Below are 12,500 nucleotides of genomic sequence, written 5' to 3'. Positions count from 1 at the left end.
CTTGACAACTAACCTCTTCGCCTATTTGCAAACTATCTTGCTTGCTGGCTTGGAAGGTAATATGTTTGTCTGTTTGGTGCTGTTTTTTCTTCCATTCATCCATCGGTATGCCCGGATTTTGGATGGGTGGGTGACCTTGCGCTCGACCATTCTTGGCCGGCCGCCCATCTGTGGGAAGAGCCCCACTCATGCAATTTGCAAGGGAAGAATGTGTATTATATCCCGCTCTTATGATCCACCGTTATCCCTGCTCCTTTTGATTGTGTGTAACGCAATGGCATAAAGGACAGTGAGAGAGGCTATCAAAAGTGACGAAAATATAAATAGAAGAGATGTGTGTAAACCCGTTGAGTACTGCGTCGCTATATAATCACCCATGTCGTCATTAAACTGTTATTTTTTATTTATTCATTTATTTATTTTTTAGATAACACAAACGCCATCATAACCACAAATCCACAGACTAACACGTGCACTCCATGGAGAGAAAAGTGACAGCAATAAAGAAAACACAAACACACACACACGCAAATGGAGTCAAACACCAAAGGAATACTTCAGGAAATCACTGCCTGCTTTTTCTTTTTTTTCTGTTTTCTTTTTTTTTCAAACCGTGGATTTGTTTCCTTACCAAATATTCCGCCGTTTCATTTCACTGTTGTTGTTTTTTTGTGGGTCTGTTTCTCTCTCTAATATTTCGTCTCGTTTCACATTTTTTTCGGTACCGTGGGTCTGTTTCTTCTTAATATTTCGCTGTTTCATTTCATATTTTTTCCCATCGTGGAGCTGCTTCTCTTCCTAACATTCCGCTGTTTCATTTCATGTTTTCCTTTATCGTGGATCTGTTTCTCTCCCACATATTCCGGCTTCATTTCAATTATTCTTCGTTGTGGAGCTGTTTCTCTTCCTAATATTTTGCTGTCGCATTTCATATCTTTTTGTATCTTTTTATCGTGGATATATTTCTCTTCCTAATATTCCGCTGTTTCACTTCGGTCATTTCCGTATTGTGGAGCTGTTTCTCTACCAAATATTCCTCTGTTTCATTTCATATCTCTTTGTATCTTTTTATCGTGGATCTGTTTCTCTTCCTAATATTCCGCTGTTTTATTTCAGTTATTTCCGTATTGTGGAGCTGTTTCTCTACGTAATATTCCGCTGTTTCATTTCACAGTCTTTTATTTAATTTTTCACTGTTTCTTCTCTTTTTTTAACGACGGATCTTTTTCGTTTCCTAAGATTCCGCTTTTTTACTTCCCCTTTTTAAATTGTGGATCTGTTTGTTTGTTTGTTTTTCCGCTAATATTCCGGTTTCATTTTTTTATTGTGGATGCTTCTCTTCCTCATATTGCGCTGATTTTTTCTTTTTTCTCTTTTATCGTGGGTGCGTTTCATGCGATTTTATTTCGTTTTATCACGTGTTTTTTTCCCTATTATTACGACACTACTTCGCTGCAGAGGATCCCTTTCATTTCATTTCGTGTTTCTTCGCTTCACCTCATTTACCCGTGTCCTTTCTTGTTGTTCCATTATCCCTTTTATCACTTTTCTTCTCTTCTTATTCTTATTCTACTTCCACTTCTTCCTCCTCCTATTTTTCTTCTTCCTCCTCCTATTTTTCTTTCTCCTCCTACTTTTCTTCTATTCCTCTTCCACCTACTCCTCTTCCTCTTCCTCCTTCTCATCTTCATCATCTTACTGCGGCCAATTTTTCTCTTCTTAGAATTGCACTCTTTCATTTCAATCTCTTTCCTTTCCTCCAATAATGCTACTTCAACAAGGCCTGTGCTTCATGTAGTGTGTGTGTGTGTGTGCGCGCGCGCGCGTGCGTGTATATACTTTAGCGCTATCAAACCAAGCATTGCAAAAAATGTTGATTGGATAATAAATCAAATTTACTGCTATTGACGTTTTAAACATTTCCTCCTAAATAAATTTCTACCATTTTTCTCTAGCATTTTATGGCTTATAAATGACACTAGTTTTTAATACATTTTAACTTCCAGCTGCTACCTATTCAAAATGCAGACACCTGTGCTAATCAATCACATGCTGGCAGACACGCTTTACCATTGACGGGCTTTCGAAGCAGTGTTCGTGTGGCGTCGCTAATGCACTGATGACAATAGATACATACATATATACATACGCACATACTTACATATACAGACAAATACATACGCACACAAATACAATACATACATAAACATACACACACACACACATACTCTGTATGTGTATATATGCATATATGTATGTATTTAGATGCATGTATGTGTACATATATATATATATATATATAGATAGATAGATAGATAGATAGATAGATAGATAGATAGATAGATAGATAGATAGATAGATAGATAGATAGATAGATAGATAAATAGATAGATAGATAGATAGATAGATAGATAGATAGATAGATAGATGATAGATAGATAGATAGATAGATAGATAGATAGATAGATAGATAGATAGATAGATAGATAGATAGATAGATAGATATAGATAGAGTGATGGATTAGATAGATATAGATAGATAGATGTGTATATGCATAGGTATACATATATATGAATATGTGTATATGTATATATGCGTAAATATAATATATACATACATACATACATACATACATACATATATATATATATATATATATATATATATATATATATATATACATATATATGTGCGTGTGTGTGTGTGTGTGTGTGTGTGTGTGTGTGTGTGTGTGTGTGTGTGTGTGTGTGTGTGTGTGTGTGTGTGTGTGTGTGTGTGTGTGTGTGTGTGTGTGTGTGCGTGTGCGTGTGCGTGTGCGTGTGCGTGTGCGTGTGCGTGTGCGTGTGCGTGTGCGTGTGCGTGTGCGTGTGCGTGTGCGTGTGCGTGTGCGTGTGCGTGCGCGTGTGCGTGTGCGTGTGTATTTATGTTTATATGCATATATAATAAATAATACGCATATATGTACTCATAGCCATCTATATCTACGTACATATACATCTTTTTTTTTCCTAACTGGCTGTATCACCGACGACAACTCCGGCCTCTCCAGGATGACCACTTCGCGCGGGGGGGCTTTCCCGAAGTGGGCCAAACGCTGATGGATGTCGGGGCTTCGCTCGGGCTTAAAGTTACCTGGCCGGGGCGTTCGGGCTGGGACATCCCGGGGGCTGAGCGAAGCGGTTCCTCGCCTCCCCTCACCTGTCTCCGCGGTCCTGTCTCACTCGGTGTTTACCTTTCCGTACCTATGCGTTGCTGTTCATCGGATGGCTTATATTTCAGCGTGTGATATAGATAGATAGATAGAGAAAGAGAGAAGGGGAGGGGAGGGGAGGGGAAGAGAGAGAGAGAGAGAGAGAGAGAGAGAGAGAGAGAGAGAGAGAGAGAGAGAGATAGAGAAAGAGAGAAGAGGGAGGAGGGAGGGAGGGAGGGAGAGGGAGAAAGAGAGAGAGAGAGAGAGAGAGAGGGAGAGGGAGAGGGAGAGAGAGAGAGAGAGAGAGAGAGAGAGAGAGAGAGAGAGAGAGAGAGAGAGAGAGAGAGAGAGAGAGAGAGTAGAGAGAGGGAGACAGAGAGATACAGAGTGAGTGGGGGGGGAGGGTAGGGACGTAGGGGCGGGAGGGAGGAAGGGAGGGAGAGAGAGGAGGGTGGGTGGAGAGAGGGAGGAGGGAGGAAGGGAGAGTGAGGGAGAAGGTGAGAGTGAGGAGGAAGGAGAGTGAGGGAGGAAGGGAGAGTGAGGGAGAAAGGGAGAGTGAGGGAGAAAGGGAGAGGAGGGAGAAGGGAGAGTGAGGGAGGGAGGGAGGGAGTGGGAGGGAGGGAGGGAGAGAGGGAGAGGGAGAGAAAGGAGAGGGAGTAGGAGAGAGGGAGAGAGGAGGGAGGGAGAGGGAGGGAGGGAGAGAGGGAGGGAGGGAGATATATAGAGAGGAGAGAGGAGAGAGAGAGAGAGAGAGAGAGAGAGAGAGAGAGAGAGAGAGAGAGAGAGAGAGAGGAGAGAGAGAGAGAGAGAGAGAGAGAGAGGGAGGAGAGAGGAGGGAGAGGGAGGGGGAGAGAGAGAGAAAGAAAGAGAGAAAGAGAGAGCGGTGGTATATTTGTATGTGTGCGTATGTGTCCTCTTATGCACATCAGCTCACTCTTCATTGTGTGTTTCCATTCTGTGCTCTCCTCCTTTATGTCTTGGACTATTGATTTGTCTCCACCCCCACCTCTCAGAATTTCTCTCTCTCTCTCTCTCTCTCTCTCTCTGTCTCTCTCTCTCTCTCTGTCTCTGTCTCTCTCTCTCTCTCTCTCTCTCTCTCTCTCTCTCTCTCTCTCCTTTATTTTTTCCTCTTCCTCCGTTTTTTTTCTTCCACCTATGTCTCTTTCCCTGCTCTCCCCTTCATCTTCTAAGAGAGACAGGCAGTGAAATGGAGATGAGAGCAGCGAAAAGCGAGAGCAAAAGAGAGAGAGAGATGGAGAAGGGGGGGGCGGGGGAGTGTTCGAATCCGTGTTACTCTTTATTATTCCTATTTCTCTTTCTCTGTCTCCATTTCACCCTTCCACCCTTCTTCCTTCCCCTAACTCCTCACTCCTTCCCCTTCCTTCCTTCCTCCCAACTTCCTTCCACTCTTTTCCTTCCCTTCCTTCCCTCTCTCCCTTCCTCTCCCCACTTTTCCCCTCCCTACCTCCCTTTCTCCCCCTCCTACCTCTTTTCCCCTCCCCTACTCTCCCTTTCTCCCCCTCCCTACCTCCCTTTCCCCCCCCCCTCCCTACCTCCCTTTCACTACCTCCCCACCTCCTCTTCTTCTCCCCCCTCCCTACCTCCCTTTCTCCTCCTTACTCCTCCTCTCCCTCTCCCTCTCCCCACTTCTGCCTTTTCCCTGCCCTCCCTACTTCCTTCCCCCATCCCTACTCCTCCCTTTCTCCCCCTCCCTACCTCCCTCTCCCTCTCCCTCTCCCCATCTCTGCCTCTTCCCCGCTCCCCCGCCCTACTTCCCTCTCCCCCCCTCTGCCTCTTCCCCCCTCCCTCTCCCTACCTCCCTCTCCCTTCTCCTGCCCTCTCTCTCTCTCTCCCACCCTCTCCCTCGCAAGCTTTCTTCCTACACAGTCTCGAAAGGAAAATACTTGGCTCAACAGCCCCCGAGGTACTCCAAGCAGCGCCCCCTCGCGCATTATGTACTTGTCCTCTGAAATCATACCCACACACACGCGAAAATAACTCCCTCCAGTCTCACAGATGCATGGCAGTTGGAGGCGACCAATGCAGTACCCCAAGGCCTCGATTTCTTGTCAGACCGACACGCAATGATAAATTCCACCTTCCCATAAAGTAGACCCCAAAGCTCAACACGTTCTGCCAGCCAGGTGTGTCAGCCTTTTACATTACCTTTTTTTTTTTCTTAGAAGGAAGGTGAGCTATATTATCTTGCCTTGTATACACCGTTGCCACACGCTCTCTAAGTCCATTTTCTTACAACATTAATGGTGGTGGTGGTGGTGATGATGATGATGATGATGATGATGATGATGATGATGATGATGTTGATGTTGATGTTGATGTTGATGATGATGATGTGGTGGTGGTGGTGGTGGTGGTGGTGGTGGTGGTGGTGGTGGTGGTAGCGATGATGTAGTGGTATGGTATGGTATGGTATATGGTGGTGGTGATGATGATGATGATGTGGTGGTGGTGGTGATGATGATGTTGATGATGATGATGATGATGATGATGGTGACGATGATGATGATAATGCTGTGATGATGATGTTGATGATGATGATGATGATGATAATAACAATAATAATAATAAATAAGCAACACCTTCAAAAGAAACATATAACCCAAATTTTAACGTTCAAGAAAGATATTTCAACGAAAATGAGCAGACAGCAACACCCATTTCGATCTACCTCATTCGTCAAACCGAAGAGTACAGTGCATTATCCATTTCCACCGAGGTCTTCCCGTGCCCACGCTGAAGAGCACATACCCACTTCGGCCTAAATCCCCTGTGCCCACGTCGATAAAATCAAAACCTTCGCCCATTTAGCCCTAGATTCTCCCGTGCCCATGCCGGAAAATAAAGAGCAATACACATTTCTGCAAAAATCCCACGCTATAGTACACAGAATTACCCCTTTCGACCCATATTCCCGTGCCCACGCCGACGAGTAGATAACATTACCAATTTAGACAAAGATTCTTCTGAGCCCACGCAAGAAAATAGAAAGCACTGCCCATTTCCACCTAGATTCCTGAGTGCCCATGCCAAAAACTAGAAAGCACTGCCCATTTCCACCTCGATTCATAAGAGCCCATGCCCAAAAATAGAAAGCATTGCCCATTTCCACCTAGATTCCTGAGTGCCCATGCCAAAAAAAGATTCTTAAGAGCCCATGCCAAGAAATGGAAAGCATTACTTATTTCCACCTAGATTCCCGAGTGCCCACACCAAAATATAGAAAGCACTGCCCATTTCCATCTAGATTCCTGAGTGCCCATGCCAAGAAAACAGATTCTTAAGAGCCCATGCCAAAAACTAGAAAGCACTGCCCATTTTAACCAAGATTCTTGAGTGCCCACGCCCAAAAATAGAAAGCATTACCCATTTCCATCTAGATTCCCGAGTGTCCATGTCCAAAAATAAAAAGCTTTACTCATTTCCACCTAGATTCCCGAGTGCCCACGCCCAAAAATAAAAAGCATTACTCATTTCCACCTCGATTCCTGAGTGCCCATGCCAAAAAATAGATTCTTAAGAGCCCATGCCAAAAAAATAGAAAACATTGCCCATTTTAACCAAGATTCCTCGATTCCTGAGTGCCCATGCCAAGAAATAGAGAGCACTGCCCATTTCCACTTCGATTCATAAGAGCCCATGCCAAAAAATAGAAAGCACTGCCCATTTCGACCTCGATTCATAAGAGCCCATGCCAAAAACTAGAAAACAATGCCCATTTCCATCTAGATTCCTGAGTGCCCATGCCAAAAAAAAAGATTCTTAGGAGCCCATGCCAAGAAATAGAGAGCACTGCCCATTTCGACCTCGATTCCTGAGTGTCCATGCCAAGAAATGGAAAGCACTGCCCATTTCGACCTCGATTCATAAGAGCCCATGCCAAAAAAAAATAGAAAGCATTGCCCACGCCGACCTACATTCCACCTAGCCCACGCCCCCGAATAATAGCCAGCCAGACTACCCCACGGACAGAGAGAGAGAGAGAGAGCATCCGCACACAACCCCCGCCCGGCGTTCGCCACCACCCGAGAGCGGCGAACGGGGGCGGGTTCTTCAGCCTCATCTCCCGCTCCTCCAGCTCTAGCAATAGCACATACCCCCCTCACGCAACATACCTACCCTCATATTGCGCCGTGCTCGCCCCCCTCCCATCCGCCCACACTCTATACAAGGTGAGAACAATGCTATCTTGTGCCCCCCCCCCCCCCCATCTCTCGGGCGCCCGGGAATCACGTGGTCCACCTCTCGCTCTCCCGCCCGTACTAAACATAGCCGCAGTTTTGTCTCTCGTTTTTGGCGGAGACCTCCACCCATACGGTCACGTGCGGACCCCGGCCTTTCATTCATGTCTCTGACTAATTCCTAATCTCCCCCCTCCCCCCTCCTCCCCCCCTCCAGCCCCCCCGATGTCTGATTAGATCCGAGTTGATGCATTGATATGGCGGCCGTCCGTTAGCCGAGAGTGAAAAAAGAGAGAGAGTACACGGATATTTTGAAACTACTGACATGGTAAATGGGGAGAGAGGGAGAGAGGGAGGGAGGGAGGGAGGGGGAAGGGGGTTGTTCTTCATGATCGAGAGAGAGAGAGAGAGAGAGAGAGAGAGAGAGAGAGAGAGAGAGAGAGAGAGAGAGAGAGAGAGAGAGAGAGAGAGAGAGAGAGAGAGAGAGAGAGAGAGAGAGAGAGACAGACAGACAGACAGACAGACAGACAGAGAGAGACAGAGACAGAGACATAGACAGACATAGACAGACAGAAGATAAAGATATATATAGAGAGAGATAAACAGACAACACATACAGAAAGCGAAAGAGAAAAGTTGGCGAACACAAAACCGCACCGAAGCCGTTCCGAGTCCCCCAGGGCATGGAAAAAGGAACCAATATATAAAACCTTATCCCTACAAACGACATCCAGCATTACCCTCGCGTTCCAGCTGGCCTCGTAGGTAAGAGAGAGAGAGGTCTTGCAAACAAATTACTTCCGCGATTATTCCCGCCCAAGAGCGCAAATTCTTGTCAATATCCACAGCGGATAAACATGTTCCTGTCAGCTGAAGAATGCGCTTACTCACTGATATTTCTGTGTATCTCAGAAGAGCCGATATTGTTGCTGCGTGTGCTCTTATTTTGGTCATTTTTTTCACACATTTTAAATATATTAGTGGTTGTAGCAAATCCTGCTTGTGTATATGTGTATTACATAGTGTGTGTGTGTATATATACATACATACGTATACGTATAAATATAAATATCTATCTATCTATCTATCTATCTATATATATATATATATATATATATACATACACATACATATAGCTATATCTATATCTATATCTATATCTATATATATGTGTGTGTGTGTGTGTGTGTGTGTGTGTGTGTGTGTGTGTGTGTGTGTGTGTGTGTGTGTGTGTGTGTGTGTGTGTGTGTGTGTGTGTGTGTGTATGTGTGTGTGTATGTGTGTGTGTGTGTGTGTGTGTGTGTGTGTGTGTGTGTGTGTGTGTGTGTGTGTGTGTGTGTGTGTGTGTGTGTGTGTGTGTGTGTGTGTGTGTGTGTGTATGTGTGTGTGTGTGTGTGTGTGTGTGTGTGTGTGTGTGTGTGTGTGTGTGTGTGTGTGTGTGTGTGTGTGTGTGTGTGTGTGTGTGTGTGTGTGTGTGTGTGTGTGTGTGTGTGTGTGTGTGTGTGTGTGTATGTGTGTGTGTGTGTGTGTGTGTGTGTGTGTGTGTGTGTGTGTGTGTGTGTGTGTGTGTGTGTGTGTGTGTGTGTGTGTGTGTGTGTGTACATATATATATATATATATATATATATATATATATATATATATATATATATATATATATATACATATAGTTAGATAGATAGATAGATAGATATAGATATGAATATATGAATGTATAATTATATAATTAAATACATACATACATACATATATATATATATATATATATATATATATATATATATATATATATATATATATATATATTCATCTTACCATGTCTTTCGCAAGTCCCAGCACCACCATACCTGCAAGAGAAAGAAAACTCCGATTACCAAGCAGCTCCTTCCACACCATGAAGCACCATAACAAGCCACACACAAAATACACCACGAAATTTCAACCTGACATCAAACAAGACTAAAAAAAAAAAAAAAACATCCCTCCAGCCCAGAGAGACGAGAATAATTCATTTACGGACGAATACACTATCAGTTGAGACTTCCGTTGCTCTTTAACACTTAAAGTTTATCGACAAAAAAAAAGAGAAAGTTACCGCTATCATGTCATTAACTTGACGCCAATAGCCTGACAGGTATCTGATAGCAGAGTTGTCAAGGCCGCGTATCATGATGGAGGAGAGAAAGAAAAAAAAAACACATACACACGCAAAATAAGAAAAAAAAGAAAGAAAAATAAAAATTAAAAAGAAGAAAAAAAGGAAATAAATAGAAAATAGATAAAAATAAAAAAGAAGAAAAAAGAGAAATAAACAAATAAAAATAATACCAAAAATAAATAAATAAATAATAAAAATAATACCAAAAATAAATAAATAAATAATAAAAATAATACCAAAAATAAATAAATAAATAATAAAAATAATACCAAAAATAAATAAATAAATAATAAAAATAATACGAAAAATAAATAAATAAATAATAAAAATACACAAAATAAATAATAAAAATAATACCAAAAATAAATAACAAAAATAATACCAAAAATAAATAACAAAAATACTACCAAAAATAAATAATAAAAATGATACCAAAAACAAACAATAAAAATAATACCAAAAATAAATAAACAAACAATAAAAATAAAAAGATAAAATCAACAAACCAAATAAAAACTCAAATAAAAGAAGGGGTTAGAGCAACAAACATTGGGGAAACCAGTCTGCCGGGTACTAAGCTACGTGTGTGGGTCTGAGTGAGCGACTTCCAGCCTTAAATCATTTTCTTCCCTATTTATAGCCGGGACGGTGCACCTGCCAGTAGAGCGAGGGAGAACACCCGGCCTCAATCTCTTCCACAGCAGTGCTATCTGTGCGAATTACGCTCAAAATCAAATTAATACTCATAGATGTTTAAATAAAATGGTGAACCGCAAACAATATGTATATTTGTCTTGAATATACATACATACATACATATATATATATATATATATATATATATATATATATATATATATATATATATATATATATTCTCTCTCTTTCTCTTTCTCTCTCTCTCTCTCTCTCTCTCTCTCTTTCTCTCTCTCTCTCTCTCTCTCTCTCTCTCTCTCTCTCTCTCTCTCTCTTCTACTACAAAGAACGGTCCTATAAATGTTTCACCATATTCTAAACCAAATTATCTGATTAATATCTTATCATCAATTATTGGTAATAGTAGTAGTAGTGGTGGTAGTAGTAATACCAGTACCAACAGCAGCAGCAGTGTGTGTATATTCAAATTAGACCTAGCAGTCGTAGCAGTAGCAGGCAGCGTATATATATAGCAGCAACAGTAGCAGCATTAGTAACAGCAGTAGCAGCAGCAGTGGTAATACTAGCTGCAGTGACAACAGTAGTAGCAGCAGCAGTAGTATCAACAACAGCAGTAGTAGTAATGGCAGTAGCAGCAGCAGTAGTAATACTAGCTGCAGTGACAACAGTAGTAGCAGCAGCAGTAGTATCAACAACAGCAGTAGTAGTAATGGCAATAGCAGTAGTAGGAAGTGTGTGTATATAGAGAGAGCAGCAACAGTGGTAGTAGTAGTAGCAGCAATAGCAGTAGCAGCTACATCAGTAGTAGTAGCATCAGCAGCAGTAGTAGTAGTAGTAGCATCAGCAGTAGCGAGAGTAACAGCAGCAGTAATATCATCAGCAGCAGCAATAGTAATAGTAGCAGCAGCATCAATATTAACAGCAGCAGCAATATTAGTGGCGACAGTAGCAGCAGTTTTAGTAGTAATAACATCAGCAGCGAAGGTAATAGCAGCAGTTGCAGAGGTAATAGAAGCAGTAGCAGCAGCAGTTGTAGTAGTCGCAGTAATAGCAGTAGCAGCTGCAGTAAGAGCAGCAGTAGCAGTAGCAATAGTATTAGCAAGTTTTAGTATTAGTAGAAGAAGCAGCACAGGAGCAGTTGTAGGAGTCGTAGTAAAAACAGCAGCAATAGTAGTAATAGCAGCAGTAGCAGTAGTAGTATTAATAGCAGTAGCAGCGCAGCAGCAGCAACAGATGTAGTAGTAACAGTAGCAGCGGCAACAATAGAAGTAGTAGTTGTCGTTTGTTGGAAACACGATTATAAGGCAAGGATTGTAGGCCATCCTTTTCAAAAAGAAAAGGAAGTAATACCCGCAGTAGTCTACCCCAATCGTATTCATTCGCATAGTTGAGTCTCGGCCTAGAAAGCTGCACCCGGGCCCAAAAGAGGACGCAACCGTAATAGAAATATCTGAAGAGGTCACACACACACTTACTAACACACTGAACATACACTGCTTGCTCACTCTCGCTCACTCACTCACTCACGCCCACACTCACTTTCACTCTCACTCTTACTAACATTCTCTCATTGTCTCTTCCTCTTAGACACACTTTCATCTCACTCTCATCAACATCCTCCGTCCCTCTCTCCCTCCCTCCGTCCCTCTCTCCCTCCCTCTCTCCCTCCCTAAAACTTCGAACAACTTTCTCTTATTGTCTTACGTACACAATCAAATGAAATGAAAACCGATTTGAATGAAAACCGAAATTGGAACCACTATGGGATGTAAGGTGGCCCGGTACTGAACTCAGCCACTATAAGTAATGGTGGCTCCACCTGTATGTGCGTGCGTGCGTGTGTGTGTGTGGGGGGGGGGTACATGTATATATAAATATGTATATATATATATATATATATATATATATATATATAGAGAGAGAGAGAGAGAGAGAGAGAGAGAGAGAGAGAGAGAGAGAGAGAGAGAGAGAGAGAGAGAGACAGATATAGGTGTATATATAGATATATATTTACAGATATAGATATATAGACACACACACACACACACACACACACACACACACACACACACACACACACACACACACACACACACACACACACACACACACACACACACACAATTGATTTGAATATCATGAATGATTAAAACTCTTCTCTATGAATAGTACCGGCAGCAAAATCTATAATAAAGTTTGCTCGGTCATCGGTACGCGAGACAAACCATAAATTCAAAGAAAAAATGAGTGGCTGATCGCATATTATTTTGATGATTTTTTGGTATATATAGATAA

General features: G+C 42.3%; 2 protein-coding genes across 11 annotated transcripts in view; both read right to left on the bottom strand.

Moving 5' to 3' along the window:
* The window catches only part of enc (R3H domain containing protein encore), a 172,800-nt gene that overhangs the window by 133,077 nt on the left and 27,223 nt on the right, over positions 1 to 12,500 (bottom strand). The window contains exon 2 of one of the 10 annotated variants that reach the window (XM_070130999.1): positions 9,206 to 9,237. The exons of the other annotated variants lie outside the window; for them this stretch is intronic. The gene's annotated coding sequence lies outside the window, so the exon portion shown is untranslated. The remainder of the gene's footprint in view (positions 1 to 9,205; positions 9,238 to 12,500) is intronic. 10 annotated transcript variants of the gene reach the window in all.
* On the bottom strand, positions 6,624 to 11,527 carry LOC138864366 (ice-structuring glycoprotein-like). The gene is made up of 4 exons (XM_070130971.1): positions 11,003 to 11,527; positions 10,203 to 10,258; positions 9,206 to 9,237; positions 6,624 to 6,697 (listed from the first exon to the last, which is right to left on the bottom strand). Exons 1-4 carry the CDS (start codon positions 11,525 to 11,527, stop codon positions 6,624 to 6,626), a joined length of 687 nt encoding a protein of 228 aa, XP_069987072.1.

This window comes from Penaeus vannamei, chromosome 16 (assembly GCF_042767895.1).
Source record: "Penaeus vannamei isolate JL-2024 chromosome 16, ASM4276789v1, whole genome shotgun sequence".
Classification (NCBI taxonomy): Eukaryota; Metazoa; Arthropoda; class Malacostraca; order Decapoda; family Penaeidae; genus Penaeus; species Penaeus vannamei.
This window is presented reverse-complemented; position numbering and strand designations above follow the sequence as displayed.

Coding starts and splice junctions, on each gene's coding strand:
- LOC138864366 (XM_070130971.1), bottom strand. CDS start 11,527: ATGGCCTACAATCCTTGCCTTATAATCGTGTTTCCAACAAACGACAAC. Junction 9,238..10,202: donor CTCCCTCGCTCTACTGGCAG/GTGCACCGTCCC, acceptor TTTCTCTTGCAG/GTATGGTGGTGCTGGGACTT. Junction 6,698..9,205: donor TGGGACTTGCGAAAGACATG/GTAAGATGAATA, acceptor ATGGGCACTCAG/GAATCGAGGTGGAAATGAGT.